General features: G+C 39.2%; 1 protein-coding gene across 2 annotated transcripts in view; it reads right to left on the bottom strand.

Annotated features, from left to right (window-relative positions):
* Positions 1-7,905: 7,905 nt before the first annotated feature.
* LOC102080588 (adhesion G protein-coupled receptor F5) overlaps positions 7,906-14,213 on the bottom strand; it is a 55,262-nt gene continuing 48,954 nt past the window's right edge. For both annotated transcript variants that reach the window (XM_019346249.2, XM_019346250.2), the window contains 9 exons: positions 12,931-13,131; positions 12,606-12,737; positions 12,308-12,486; positions 11,813-11,989; positions 10,361-11,728; positions 10,235-10,276; positions 9,704-9,754; positions 9,510-9,576; positions 7,906-9,269 (listed from right to left, as the gene is read on the bottom strand). In XM_019346249.2, coding sequence (XP_019201794.1) covers positions 9,211-9,269; positions 9,510-9,576; positions 9,704-9,754; positions 10,235-10,276; positions 10,361-11,728; positions 11,813-11,989; positions 12,308-12,486; positions 12,606-12,737; positions 12,931-13,131 — 2,276 coding nt within the window. In that variant the 3' untranslated portion in view covers positions 7,906-9,210. The remainder of the gene's footprint in view (positions 9,270-9,509; positions 9,577-9,703; positions 9,755-10,234; positions 10,277-10,360; positions 11,729-11,812; positions 11,990-12,307; positions 12,487-12,605; positions 12,738-12,930; positions 13,132-14,213) is intronic.

Genomic DNA, 14,213 nt, shown 5'->3' with positions numbered 1-14,213 from the left:
CATGTAGCATTGAAAGCAACATATGAAAACTGATTGAAATCCGACCCATCTGTTTATACATCAACTTCAGTTGCTTTTGCCCACTTTCAGTGACCTTGTCCTTTTCATTACTGAATGAAGTAGTCAACAACTTGAAACCCACTAGATGTACTCTGGATATCGTTCCATCTCGTTTACTGAAAGATGTTTTTGACACTGTGGGTATATGTTTGCTTTCAATTGTCAGTAGCAGTCTTCAGTCTGGGTCTGTCCCTGCTGACTTCAAACATGCTGTGGTGGAACCTATTCTTAAAAAGCAAAACCTTGATCCAACAGTTTTAGCCAACTACAGACCAATTTCTAAATTGCCTTTTCTTTCTAAAGTCCTAGAGAAAGTTGTCCTTCTTCAGTTCTAGACCTTTCTAGATAAAAATGGCATTAGTGAAGTATTTCAGTCTGGTTTTAAAGCACACCACAGCACTGAAACTGCTCTTTTAAAAGTTTTTAATGACCTTTTAACATTTACGGACTTGGGAAATTCTGCCATTTTAATACTATTACTACTACAGTGCTGCCTTTGATACTGTAGATAATAGGATTCTTATCTCTCGGCTTGAACACTGTGTCGGAATCAAAGGGACTGCATTGGAATGGTTTAAATTTTACCTGTCCAACCAAAGTTTTTCTGTTTTCTGTTTTTGATATGAAAGTCTTATGCCTCCTCGAGAGCAGGAGGACGTAACACAACTCCAGAATCTCGGTACAAGTGCAATAAACAGAAACAGGTTTAATGGCAGCTTTCTCACAAAAACAATAACCCAAATTCATACAAAAAATGTGGGGGAGAAAGAGACAGTTAGGTTGTGCCAAAAAAACCACCAAAAATACAAACCCAAAACTTAGCTGAGCTCTTACCCTAGAAAAACAAAAAAAGGGGGAAACACATGAGGGTCCCCAGACTTGCCTAGTCCTCTTTACTCCCACCACAACCTTCAAACAAAAGAAATACACCATAGGAGCTCTACACAAGTGCCAAACAATTCTAAGCAAGGAAGAGAGAGCCGCGCCCAGCCACAGGTGAGTCTCCTTATCAAGGTGTGGTTTTTCCAATCAAAGCGTCCTTCCTATAATTAGCTGGAGATCCCCAAATTGACACCAACCTGCAGTCTGTGTACCTGAGGAAATGGTAAACAAAAGGAGAGGGAAAGAAAACATGCAGCTTGCAGACACGTAACACCCCCACCCTTACAAGTCCAAACAAAAAGTTTGGAGCCTTCATACCCAAAAAAAAACCAAACAGACTACAGGGCACGGGACAGTGCATCAGCCAAGACATTTTCTATCCCTTTTTTATGGCAGATTTGAAGATTATACTCTTGGATGATTAAAGACCACCTCATAAGCTGACGGTTGTTATTGTACATCCTTGAAAGGAAAACAAGCTGATTGTGGTCTGTAAAGACTTTTATGGGTTCCACACTTAATCCAAGATAAACCTCAAAATGTTCCAGAGCCAACAGAACGGCAAGAGTTTCTTGTTCGATTGTAGAATACCTTCTCTGAGGATGAGTGAACGTCTTTGAGAAGTAGCGCACAGGGTGATCAAGTCCATCCTGATCTTCCTGTAGAAGGACAGACCTACCCCAACCGCGCTAGCATCGACCTCCAGCTTGAATGGTCGGCAAAAATCTGGGGCGGAGAGAACAGGTGAACATGAAAGCAACCCCTTGAGATTCTCAAAGGCATGATGGCATTCATCAGACCAGGAAAATGGAACTGATGGACTGGCCAAGGCAGTCAACGGGGCAGCTACTGTTGAAAAGTTCTTACAGAACCAACGATAGTATCTGGCCATTCCAAGAAAACGACGTAGCTCCTTTCTTGTAGAAGGAACTGGAAAGGTTGAAATGGCACGGATCTTTGCATCCACTGGACATACCTTTCCTCCACCAACTTGTTGGCCTAGATAAAGAACGGTGCTTTAACCAAATTCACACTTTGCAAGATTCAAAGTCAGCGAGGCAGCTGACAGGCGCTCAAAAACTGCTAACAAAGTAACAAGATGTTCTGCCCATTCACTGGAATACACAACACTGTCATCCAGATACACCTGGCAGTTTGGAACATCACCCAATACTTTGCTCACTAGCCTCTGAAATGTAGCTGGTGCATTACATAACCCAAATGGCATGACTGTGTACTGGAGGAAACTGTCCAGAGTTACAAAACCGGATATCTCCGATGCCCTTCTGGTTAAAGGAATGGTAAATGGTCTGATTCTTATATAGTGCTTTTCTACTCTCCCGGAGTACTCAAAGCACTGTATACAACATGCCTCATTCACACAAGCACTTCTAAACTCAAGTGCAACTAATAAACATTCACACACGTTCACACTCTGATGAATGCATCGGAGGGCAATTTTGGGGTTAGTATCTTGCCTAAGGATATTTGGCATGCAGACTGGGGGAGCCAGGAATCGAACCACCAACCTTCTGATGAGTAGCTGATCTGCTCTACTACCTGAGCCACAGCCAGATATGTCGAAAGGAATCTGCCAATAACCTTTCAACATTTCCAGTTTAGTAATAAATGTGGGAGGTATGATGTCATCAATGCAATCATCGATGAGAGGCAAGGGATACGCGTCAGGAACTGTCACAGCATTCACTTTGCGGAAGTCCGTACAGAACCGTGGACTCCCATCAGGTTTAATGTCCAACAAACATGGGGAACTCCAGGGGCTACAACTGGGTATGGCAAGTCCATTTCTAACAAGATACTCTACTTCCTCTTTTATAACTTCTCTTTTGATGGGATTGACTCTGTTTGCATGCTGTTTAATGGGTGCAGGATTGGTAAGAACTATGTCATGGGATATCAAACTTGTCTGGGTAGGAACATCCCCAAAAATACACCGGAAGGACACGATCAGGTTCTGAATGTCTTCAGCCTGATTAAGTGACAGGTGAGACAAATAGTGGGGCAAGTCAGACAGAATCTCACTATTACTTAGTCTCGTCCCCTGTGACGCATCTTTGCGCAGGACCGCATCCTCCTCACTGCTTTCATTGGCTATATCTGAAGCTACGCATGCTACAGGGGACCTAGACTTAACCTTGTGTGGAGTGAGGGGATCATCTTCATTCTCTCTAGAAAGATAATGTTTCATCATGTTAATGTGGCATACTCTAGTCTTGCAACAACAATCAGGAGTTTGAACAACATAATTGGTCTCACTGAGTTTCTTTTCCACAACATATGGTCCAAAAAATTTTGTTTTCAGAGAAGAGCCCAGAATAGGGAGCAAAACTAGAACCTGATCACCAGGTTTAAACTGACGAGCAACTGCTCTCCGGTCATAGTGTTTTTTCATCCTTACCTGCCTAGCAGTTAAGGTGTCCCTGGCAATAGCGCAAGCTGATTTAAGGCGCTTTCTAATTTTAGCCACGTACTCAGGGATTCTCTTCAGTGTTTTAGTCGGAACAACTAGCTGTTCTTTAAGGATATGCAACGGTCCTCTAACTTCATGTCCAAATACAAGCTCTGCAGGACTAAATCCTAGGGACTCTTACACTGTTTCACGAGCAGCTAACAATAAGAATGGGATACCCTCATCCCAGTTCTTTCCTGTCTCCAGACAGTATTTGCGGAGCATGGACTTTAATGTCTGGTGAAATCTTTTAAGTGCTCCCTGACTTTCAGGATGGTAGGAGCTTGATGTAATGTGCTCCACTCTTAATGCTTTTAATGCCTGAGCAAAGGTCCTAGACTTAAAGTTGGTTCCCTGATCAGTCTGGACTACCTTTGGAAGATCAAACACTGAGAAGAACCCTACCAGAGCTTTACTGATGACAGGAGTGGCGATCCTTTTGCAGGGGCACTGCTTCAGGAAACCTATTAGAACCACACATCATTGTTAGAATGTATTGGTGCCCTGACTTTGATTTTGGTAAAGGTCCTACACAGTCAACAGTAACTCTGCTAATGGTTCACCCATCACTGGAATTGGTGACAGAGGTGCAGGTGGGATAACTTAATTTGGCTTGCCCACAATTTGGCAAACATGGCAGGTACGACAGTAGCGTACAACATCAGACTTGAGCCCTGGCCAAAAACAATGTTTGAGGACCTTATTACATGTTTTATTTATGCCAAGGTGTCCAGAAAGTGGGTGATCATGTGCTAAGGCTAGCACTTGCAAGCGGAAAACCTTTGGCACAACAACTTGATAAACTGTATGCCAGTCATCCAAGTTTTCACCAGCCCAGCGATGTAGAAGGAGGCCCTCATCAACAATGTACGCCACCTTCTTTACCTTAGCTTCCTCCTGAGTAAGTACGGAAGAACGGCATTTCAGAAGTGAGTCATCTTCATGCTGTGCAACAATAAATTCCTCTCTAGAAGCAGGCAGTTTTATGTCAGCTCTAGGAAGAGACAACAACTTTCTAGACTCGTGTTACGTAAAGCAGTTTCACCCCGGTTCTTTTTTATTCCTCGGGCATTCAGAGACGACACCGGACTCAGTAGTCATTTTACAAAAACCTTTATTCATCTTCAGTTACGCATGCATCTTCTAGAAGGGGAGATGTGCAAGGCCGGTGTCCTTCTGCAGATCTTCACTTCTTTGTTTGTTACAACCAGTTTTATAGAAGCGACCCCATCGTAAAACCCACATGGTGTGCTGTAAACTCTGTGTTTGTGTATGTATGTGCGAGCACGTGAGTGCCTGTGTGTGCGCATACCCGTGTGTCTATGTGAGTGCATGTGAGTGACTGTGTGCGCGTACCTGTGTGTATGTGTGAGTGCACGTGAGTCCGTGTGGGTGTGTATGCGTCGTAACAGTTAAAGCACTGTGTGTGTGTGTGTGTCTCTGTGTATGTGACTTCCTGCCGGTCATAAAAGTAATCTCCCCTCAACCAAGCTACACCAAATTCCTCTACAAAACAGAGTTAACATATTACAAGCACTGAGACCCCTACTCTGCATCCACTGGGCCATTGGCCTCTTGTTGTCTTACATTTACAGATAAGCATGTGGAGAGTCTCCTGCAAACCTACTTCTAAGTTATGACAATTATGAGTTTTTATTAAAGGTACAAGCATCAGCATCCCCCAACTGTAGCTTCCTGTCTCCTTTTATGACAGGCAGACCCCCAGTGTCAATAAATTCCTTTCCCTCTACACAATTACACACACTCTCAAGCCTATAGCTAAGCCAAACTAAAACACACAGACAAATCCTTCCCTATTGCTCTGATCTACTGCTGGACCCTCTTATCTAAGCAAATTTAACACATAATATTCTAATAGTTGTTTTCTTGTACTCACACTCATCATTAAGCTTAGCTTCTGGTCTAACACTATCAGATGCTTCTTTCATAACGAGGAAGGAGTCAGACAAATCAAAGTCATTCTTCTTGGATTGGGATCTAGTTACCACACAAGCAGGAAAAATGTTAGCATACTCTTGCTGTTTAACTTCGAAGCTTGTTTCAGGTTTATCCAGCATCTCAGGCACAGGCAGGACTTTTCCACCAGCTAAATCATTCCCGAGGATGAAATCAACCCCTTTTATGGCAGCAAGGGGACGACAGCAACCTTACAAACTCCACTGAAAACAGAGGAAGTGATATGAATATTGTGCAAAGGTGCAGACACAAGTCATTCTGATACCCTGGACCACAAAACTTGACTGGCAGGATGACTCAACAGACAAAGGCAAAATACCCTCTCAAATGATAGACTGCGAACCACCCATTTCTCTCAGTATTGTTACAGGCTGGTCGTCAACAGCATCACCTGTTAAAGAAACACAACCCTGTGTGATAAAAGGTTTGAAACAAGGATGTTTGGGTTCTGGGAGGAGACACATTTTTAATCAAACCCATGCCCTTGGGTTGCGGCAGTGTAGTCTTATTTTTTAGTGCAAGGCAATCAGCAATGACATGACCTTTTTATGGCAATAGAAGCATTCACGTACCTCATAGGAAAGAAATGGTTGCTTAGCTCTGGCTTCAGGCTGACCAAGATCAGGCTTGGTCAGCCTGATCTTGGTGATCAAAACTTTATCTGAACGAGGGGATGATGCAAACACATTTTTATGAAATGAACTCATCAGCCAAAACAGCTGCTTTTGACAGTGAGGCAACCTTTTGCTCATTTAAAAACATTACAAGCTTCTCTGTTAATAGATTCTTAAAATCTTCCAACAGGATTAACTGACAAAGAGCTTCAAAGTCCCTCTTCACTTCACTTGCTGTGCACCACTTGTCAAAAAGAACTCCCTTCTCACGTGCAAACTTGACATATGTTTGATCATTAGACTTCTTGTGATTTCTGAACTTCTGTCGGTAGGCCTCAGGTACAGGAACATAAGCACGAAAGATGGACTCTTTCAGTACATCGTATTTCATGCTATTTTCAATAGAGAGAGATGACACAACCTCAGGAAGTGCAGCCACTGCTGGGCCTTCTTGACGCTGTGATGTTGTCTGTCCAGGAGATGTCTGTGGAGATGAGGACGCCAAGGTGTGGACCCTCTCCACACACTCCCCGTTGATGCATAGGGGGGCTAAGTCAGTGCTGTGCCTCCTGAAGTTGACAATGACTTCTTTTGTTTTCTTGGTGTTCAGTGCCAGGTTGTTCTCTGAACACCATGCTGCCAACTTCAGGACTTCCTCTCTGTAGGCTGCCTCGTCTCCCTTTGAGATGAGTCCGACTACCGTGGTGTCAACAGCAAACTTGATGAGTTTGTTGTTGTGGGTTGAACTGCAGTCGTGGGTATAGAGACAATACAGGAGGGGGCTCAGTACACAGCCCTGTGGGGAGCCGGTGCTTGGCGTACAAATGCATAAATGTCTGGAATATCACTGGACATATGATGGCGCCTGACGGGTGTTATATACGTTCTCATGAGCCATTTATATTGCAGGAGTTTAAAGTGTATGTTTATTGTTTGTTTTTGTGCTTTCAAACAAGCCTGGTTGCAGTCATTTTTATCGATATCCTCTTGGATATCCTGCTGAGTCTTTGGAGGAAAGCATCAATAAGTTATAATACAGAGAGAAAGCCTTTTCCTTTGTATTCTCAATGCATACATCCTCTATTTTTGTTAATAGTGGAAGGTCAGCAATCTATTGCAATTTAGCAAAATTGAAATTTTCTAGTCTGAGTATGGGTAGTGTCAGTTTGAGTCAACCTAACCAGGTTTGGGTCCAGGGTGCAATTGAAGTCCCCTCCTATGATATAGAGACCCTTCAAGGTTGACATAGTTAGAACTAAATTTTCATAAAAGGATGGGTTATCCTCACTGGGGCCATAAATATTTATCAGATTTAAAGCTTAGCTGTTGGTATATATCCCAAAACAGTTCAGATTAAATTTAGAGCAAATAAGCGCTTTAAAACGCCCAGTTATGTTAACATAAACTACATATTAATTCAAACTCAAGATTTTATCTGTCTCCTGTCAATGCTAATTAGTTATGTTGGAGCAGGAGCAGTCTCATGGAATGTCTTAAAGTGTAACCTTTTGTTTAAGAAACTTGTCCTTTCTGACTCACTGATCATCTGATGTTTCCTTTGGCAGATTCTTATAGAATTTTTCAGCTTCTTGAGGTATTGAGAGGAGGTGGCTCTTTCCATCGTGCAAGATCCTGAGTCTGCAGGGTCATTCCATTGCTTTTTTTTTGTCTTTAGGAATTTGCATTTTAGGATACTTCAAACAAATCTGCCAGATTAACAGGGTGTGTGAAGCTGGAACTTTGACACAAGGATAGGATTTTAAAAGATTTTAATCATAATTCTGATTTCTTTTAAACAAATTCAGGACATAATTAGTAATAAATCAAATTATAGTTATACATTATTAAACAGGATCAAAATTAAAGCATGTCAAAGCTATCCAAAATATACCACATTAAGTGTACAAAAGACGCACAGAAAGCATATTTATTTTATCTTTGAGTAGCTAGTAAAGACTATGAAGGTGCTAATTAGTATAACAGTAATCTGTTCTGCAAAGAAAAAAATATGGGTAAAATTAACATGATTATGAAAAATGTCAGCATTAAGAAATCAGATCTAGCTAAGGTGCAACAGTGCCCTGACATCTGCTTCGTCTTTATAACACAGGACTACTTCACAAAATATACAGAATAAAAAAATTACCAGAAATTATTGAATTAAGAATGAATGAAATTATTACAGCTTAATTAAGAATTTTCATGAGGATATTTTTCGGATTGTGTGCCATAATACGTACTGACACAGAATGAAACTGCAAGATTGTGAGATAATAGATTTCCTGATATCCAAGCTTATAAAATGAGCAACACCAAAACTTTCTTTAACAAAGGTAGTTTGGTATTTAAAATTAGCTTATGATGAATACATGTAGAAAATGGTAAACATTTTGAGTAAAAGTGGAATCTCAGTATATTTTTTTGCAACCTGTGTGAATGCATGCAAGCACACATCCACAGATAAACACCGATCAGACATAACATTATGAACACAAACAGGTCAAGTAAATAATATTAATTATCTCTTCATCATGGCACCTGTTAGTGGGTGGGATATATTACGAATTAAGGGAACATTTTTTCCCCAAAGTTGATGTGTTAGAAGCAGGAAACATGTTTAACAAGGGCCAGATTGTGATGGCTAGATGACTGGATTAGAGCATCTCCAAAACTGCAGCTCTTGTGGGGTGTTTTTGGTCTGTCATGGTCAAAGTGGGCAGTGGTGAACCAGTCACTGGGTCACAGGCGACCAGGTCTCATTGATACACTGATTGGTGTATATTGCAAGTGCAATGTTTTGATTATGTTTACATCGGACATCTCTTTAGAATAAGTACACTCAATTCTTTTCTTCTAAAACTGTTGAAACATAGATTGATAAAAATCTATTAGTATAACTACAAATCTGTACTCTATGCTGTGTTGATAATCATAAATTCGAATCAAAATCAAAGATGACATAAATGTTTTAGAAGTTATCACTACAATTCCAACATTTATTATGCCATTCAAAAATATTTTGGTGATTACATATTTTCCCTTATTTGGTTTCCTTAAAACCAAGCCTGATTCTTTTTGGATTAAATATTATATAAGCTATAAACAAAACAATAACAGATTAACTTATTGCTACTATGGAAAAAAAGGAGAGAAAAAAAAGCCTGACTTCTTGTTGGTTATTTCAATGACCACAGCTTTCTGCGTACATCATGTGTTGCTAGCTGAATGCAAATCACTGGATGCACTGGATGTCATGTTGTAGCCATCTAAAAAAACAGAGCAGTATAGTTAGTCTGTGGCAAAAAATAATACAACAGTAGTAGCTGTAGTACTACAACAGGAAGTTGAAGTAAGAAGTAAAATAATTGTATAAATAAATAAAAGGTATAAAAATTACATTTTATTGTTGGACTGCCTGATTAAGGTACCAGCACACCTAACAACACACAGCATTCACTGCATTTTATACGAAACCTTAGTTGGTTCTTTTCTTAATTGTTGTTTACCTCTTCCACGTCTCCAGTTCCTTAAAAATTGAAGTCCACTTGATGATGAGTTTCCAGCACTTGTGCTCTAAAAAAACAATACAAAAAAACAAAACAAATCATGCAGCATTTGAAAAGAAACAAATTGGCTGTCATCCATTAGAAAGGAAAGAAAAAAGAAATATGAAAGACATGACTAGGAAAACTGTTCTTACCCCTGTCCTACTTCTGGAGGGTTGTGCATATGATGCTATTGCTGACCGCACCTGATAAATGAAATCCCAAATGTGTGCATGTGTAGAATACGCACATGTATGGAATATGCACATACACATAACTCTTATTTATTGAAGTGTGGGCCCATCTGCTTTTTGCTGCTATCGCCATCAAGTCTGAATAGTCATTTATATAGGATTACAGAGAAACCATGAAATGGCACTAAAAGGCGGAAGTTTATCACAATTCATATTCCTTTGTCAGTAAAGGTTAGTAGACAATTGCCTTATTCCTTTTTTCCAGTAAGTACTTTGTTGGTTAAACCAAAATTATATCATTTAACATTAGTTTTTAAGTAATTCAACAATAATCATTTATTCATTCAAACACATTACTCATATATTAACTATTAGTTATTAGTTATTAGTGTGTTATACTTGTATAACTATGCACGTGACAAATAAAGATCTTGAATCTTGAATCTAGATTTTTCTTTGAATTAACCTGACTTAAAATTGAGCTGTACGTACCTTACTGTCCAGCAGTGTTCCAAACACCAAAATAAAGAAGCCCTTTTTAAAGACATAGTAGCATCAGTTATCAAGGATTCAGTCATACTGTTGTTGTATACAGATAAGTAAAATATTAATTTTTACCTGTAACGAATTGAAGAATGCGAATGCAATATGGATTCCTTCATTTGTTGGATCAGCCAGAATCCCAGCTCCCAAACCCCAAGTTATGCCAAAAAATGGTGTGAGCACAGCCAAGCTCTTGACAATAACCAGTAAAACGTGCCTTTCATCTGCTTGTGCAGCAGTTGTTCCAACTCTTCTCCTTATAATTTTGTACAAAACCACAACCAAGATAATGAGGTTTATCACCACTATTGAAAGTGCAGGAATCACAAATGCCAGTAGAGCTTTGGACTCATCCCAGTTGAGCCAGCAGACTGCATTGTCTCGGATGTATTTGTTGTCAGGTGCAGTTGCAGCTATAGTTACTGTTGCAATAATGAGAGGAGCTCCGTAGCCTAGAGAGAATCCAATGGCTAGCATAGATACTTTAGTCAAACCCCCACCAAAGACATTAGTTGTCCGGTAGAGCAGCAACATAGCCGAGGCCAACATCCAGAAGAACAATGCTAGGTAGAAAAAATGGATAAAAAAAGTAGCTGCAGTGCATGCTGGGGGGTTTTTAACTTCTGCATCTGAAATGGCCGCTCCAATTATAAACCAAATGTTTGCAATCAGAAGAGAGACAGCGATGTTGACTATGGAAACATGACGCAAGTAAGAGGTTTCATTCTTTCTTATTTTTCTCCATATGAGGCCTTCAATAATGAGACATATGACCAAGGAACCCATGGAAATGCCAACTCCAATGTAGGTTATAATGTCCAAATAGAGTTTCTTTGGGCTATTCGGTGACATGAGGATGGAGAATGAGGTCAGGTGGTTGCAGTTGCAGATGACAGTTCCAGTTTCATTTATGTTTAAAACTACCTCACATCCCTCATTGTCCCATCCTCCGAGACCATTAAAGAGGCTGAAGTTCCAGAAGACACATTCAGGGTTTCCCAGTGTATCATTTAAAATATCAAATGTGAAAGAAATATTATTGATGTCACCAGTGGACTGAACAAGTACAATCCTGCCGTTTATAGAGTTGAACGATGAATTGACCTCATCTCTTGCAGGGAGTACATTATCCAACGATTCAAATAGTATCGTAGTGATTGTTTTTATTTCTCCATCAGCCTCTGGTATTTCAATTGCCACTGAAGAATTCAGTTCAGCACTGAAAGTGTCTGTGAATCTAGTTCTGTTTAACAGAATATATGCTGTCTTAATGTCAAAAGTTGTATTGTCAAGATGAGATGTTATGTTTTCAAGAGAGTCCAAAAATGATGAGCTGACACTTTCAGCATCAGTGCTGTTTGAGATGTTTTTGGTGTCATTGTTGTTCAGAATGTTCCATGTTGTTCCATTGATGGTGAGAACCCCTGCCGTAATGAGGACATTCTAAAGTAAAAGAAAAGAACAATATTAGATAAAAAAACATTTACTGTTTAAAATGTGAAAACTTCAGAAAACTAATCAACATACCTCCATTGAATCATTGCTAATTGAAATATCTAATGATGAAGATTTGTTGGCTACATTGGTGAGTATTCTCACAATAGCCTTAACGTTGGGAGGAGATTTAATCACTTCACCAGTAAAATTGACAGTGATGTTGCTGAGCTGTTCCAAAAATACTGGCAATGTACTGGCAGTCAAGAACTGTGAGATTAAGGAAAGAACAGTGTCACATGTTAACTGCATTTGATATAATCTTTTCTTTTATGTATGCACAGTTACAAACAGAGGAGTTGTTGATCAGAGGTTTATAAATTTGGGGCTTGATCTTTGGAGTCAAAGGTATACTATCACTAACTGCTTTATTTGTGGTTATTTATTTAACAGTATCTATTTTTGTTGCAAAGTATTGCCAGACTGACACAGAAGAAAGTGTATTTCAGTTGCAGTTGCAGAAAGAGTTTTTGTTGGTGCAGACCATTACTACATGTGGTACTGTGTGCTTCCTTAAGAGGAGGTTACCTCAGACTCGTCAAGCAGCTTTTGAACAGGTAGTAGGATGCAGTTTTCTTCAATATCTCCAAATTGCCGGTTTTCCTTACACACTGCAGTTATTTCTCCTACCTGGTTTGGCTCACAAGGCACTGCAGCTTTGAAACCTTCATTTCCTTTACCAAACTTTTCATCAACACAGTGAGCTTCTGTAGAGAGAGAAAAAAAATACCTCAGCAGTTTTTGCATGTAGTTTTCATTTTGTATGTATGAATGTATGCTCCCGTTCATATTTGTGAATATCTGAAATGTATTAAATAATACTCACCCTCTGGGGATAACTGCAGTGTTATTGTTTTTGTAAATACAGGTTGGGTTTTAGACTGACAGGTGAATGGCTTGTCCTGCTTTTGACAACCTTGAGGTGTTATATAATTATAGGTAATCGAATTACCAGTGCCTAAACAACAATAACAACAATAAAAGGAAGTTAAAAAAAATAACCTAGAGAGTAGGACAGCGTTAAGATTGAAAAGTTACAAAATAATATTAATCACATTCAATATGTTTTAGTGAAAGATACTGTGATGTTAAAAGTTTCTCAATCACACATTTGCATTTTGTAGATTTTTGTTTTTTTGTGTCAGACTTACCTGCTTCAGAATACTCTTGAAACTCAACCTGGTACCCACCACTCACACTGCACTTCAGAGGCACAATTCCTCCCTGACATTGCACATACTCTCTGACTGGTGAGACGGTGATTGTGGGTTTCGTTTTCAGACTGAAGGTTGCAGATTTCTGTCGGAAAAATGTTTTGTCCTTTTTGCGCATGAGCCTACATTCATATTCTCCTGCAATTAAAAGTGAAATGTTGAAATTAAACCAACAAAAGAAGAATACAATATAAGCAATAACAACATGAATGTGTGCCATAATTTTCAATTACATTTTCAGAATACTCCTGGTTTTCCTCCTTCATACATTGAAACTTTAATTTTAAGCTATACTAGCCTACAAAAATAATGTCTCCCAAATGTCAGATATTCATACATTAACTAATGGACAGTTTGCAGGTTTGCTCTCCAATTAGTTACTCACCTATTACAATATTTGTCAACTGCTTTGGCACATTTCTCCAAATATTTTTTAAACCTCTGAGCTCTGGAGATGCATTTCCCAGGGTAGCTCATACATTGAGTAAAACACTGGTTAACCTGTGAATTTAGCTATCCCAAAACTATCCCAAAACCTTTAATTCCAGGTTAAACAGATATTTTGTCAATTAAGTCATTTCTACCAAAGCCACTAGTTTCTTTGACATTGTGTCAACTGATGCTACACTATTTTAGAATGACAGCTGACTCTGAAAGTTGTCTTCTGACTTCCTGAAAGCTTTTTCAATGTTTCACCACTGGCTGTAGTCTTTTGCATCTCTAAACTATTTTTTGAGAAGCGAGCCACAGAAACCGAGGAAAAACTGTATACCAGAATATTAGTGTACCTATAAATGTCACATTCCTCTGTTTTGATTATATTGTGATCCTTAAACCACTGGTTAAAACACATATAGTGCTCACCTTAAGTTTAACAGCTCAGCAAAGTAAAGCATTTTTATGGCATTTGTATGACTTGTATGACATGCACTGCTAAAAGCAAAGCTAAAAGCTAGAGAGTAAGCCACTGAATATTAGTACACTGTTCCAAAAAATAGTAATGTCAAAGTATATTACTGTAATTTTTTACAGTTTTGTACTGTCTTCCTAGGATATCATTCAATTTACATAAGCAGACTGTGATCTTACATGTCAAAGGTAAAACAACATAACATCACTGTAAATATAGTAAAACACAATTTACTTGTTTCTCAAATATATTTTTTTGTATATATGCATATTTAGATCGTAAAAATACATCCAGAAACAGCTAGTTCTCT

Source organism: Oreochromis niloticus, linkage group LG15 (genome assembly GCF_001858045.2).
Source record: "Oreochromis niloticus isolate F11D_XX linkage group LG15, O_niloticus_UMD_NMBU, whole genome shotgun sequence".
Classification (NCBI taxonomy): domain Eukaryota; kingdom Metazoa; phylum Chordata; class Actinopteri; order Cichliformes; family Cichlidae; genus Oreochromis; species Oreochromis niloticus.
This window is presented reverse-complemented; position numbering and strand designations above follow the sequence as displayed.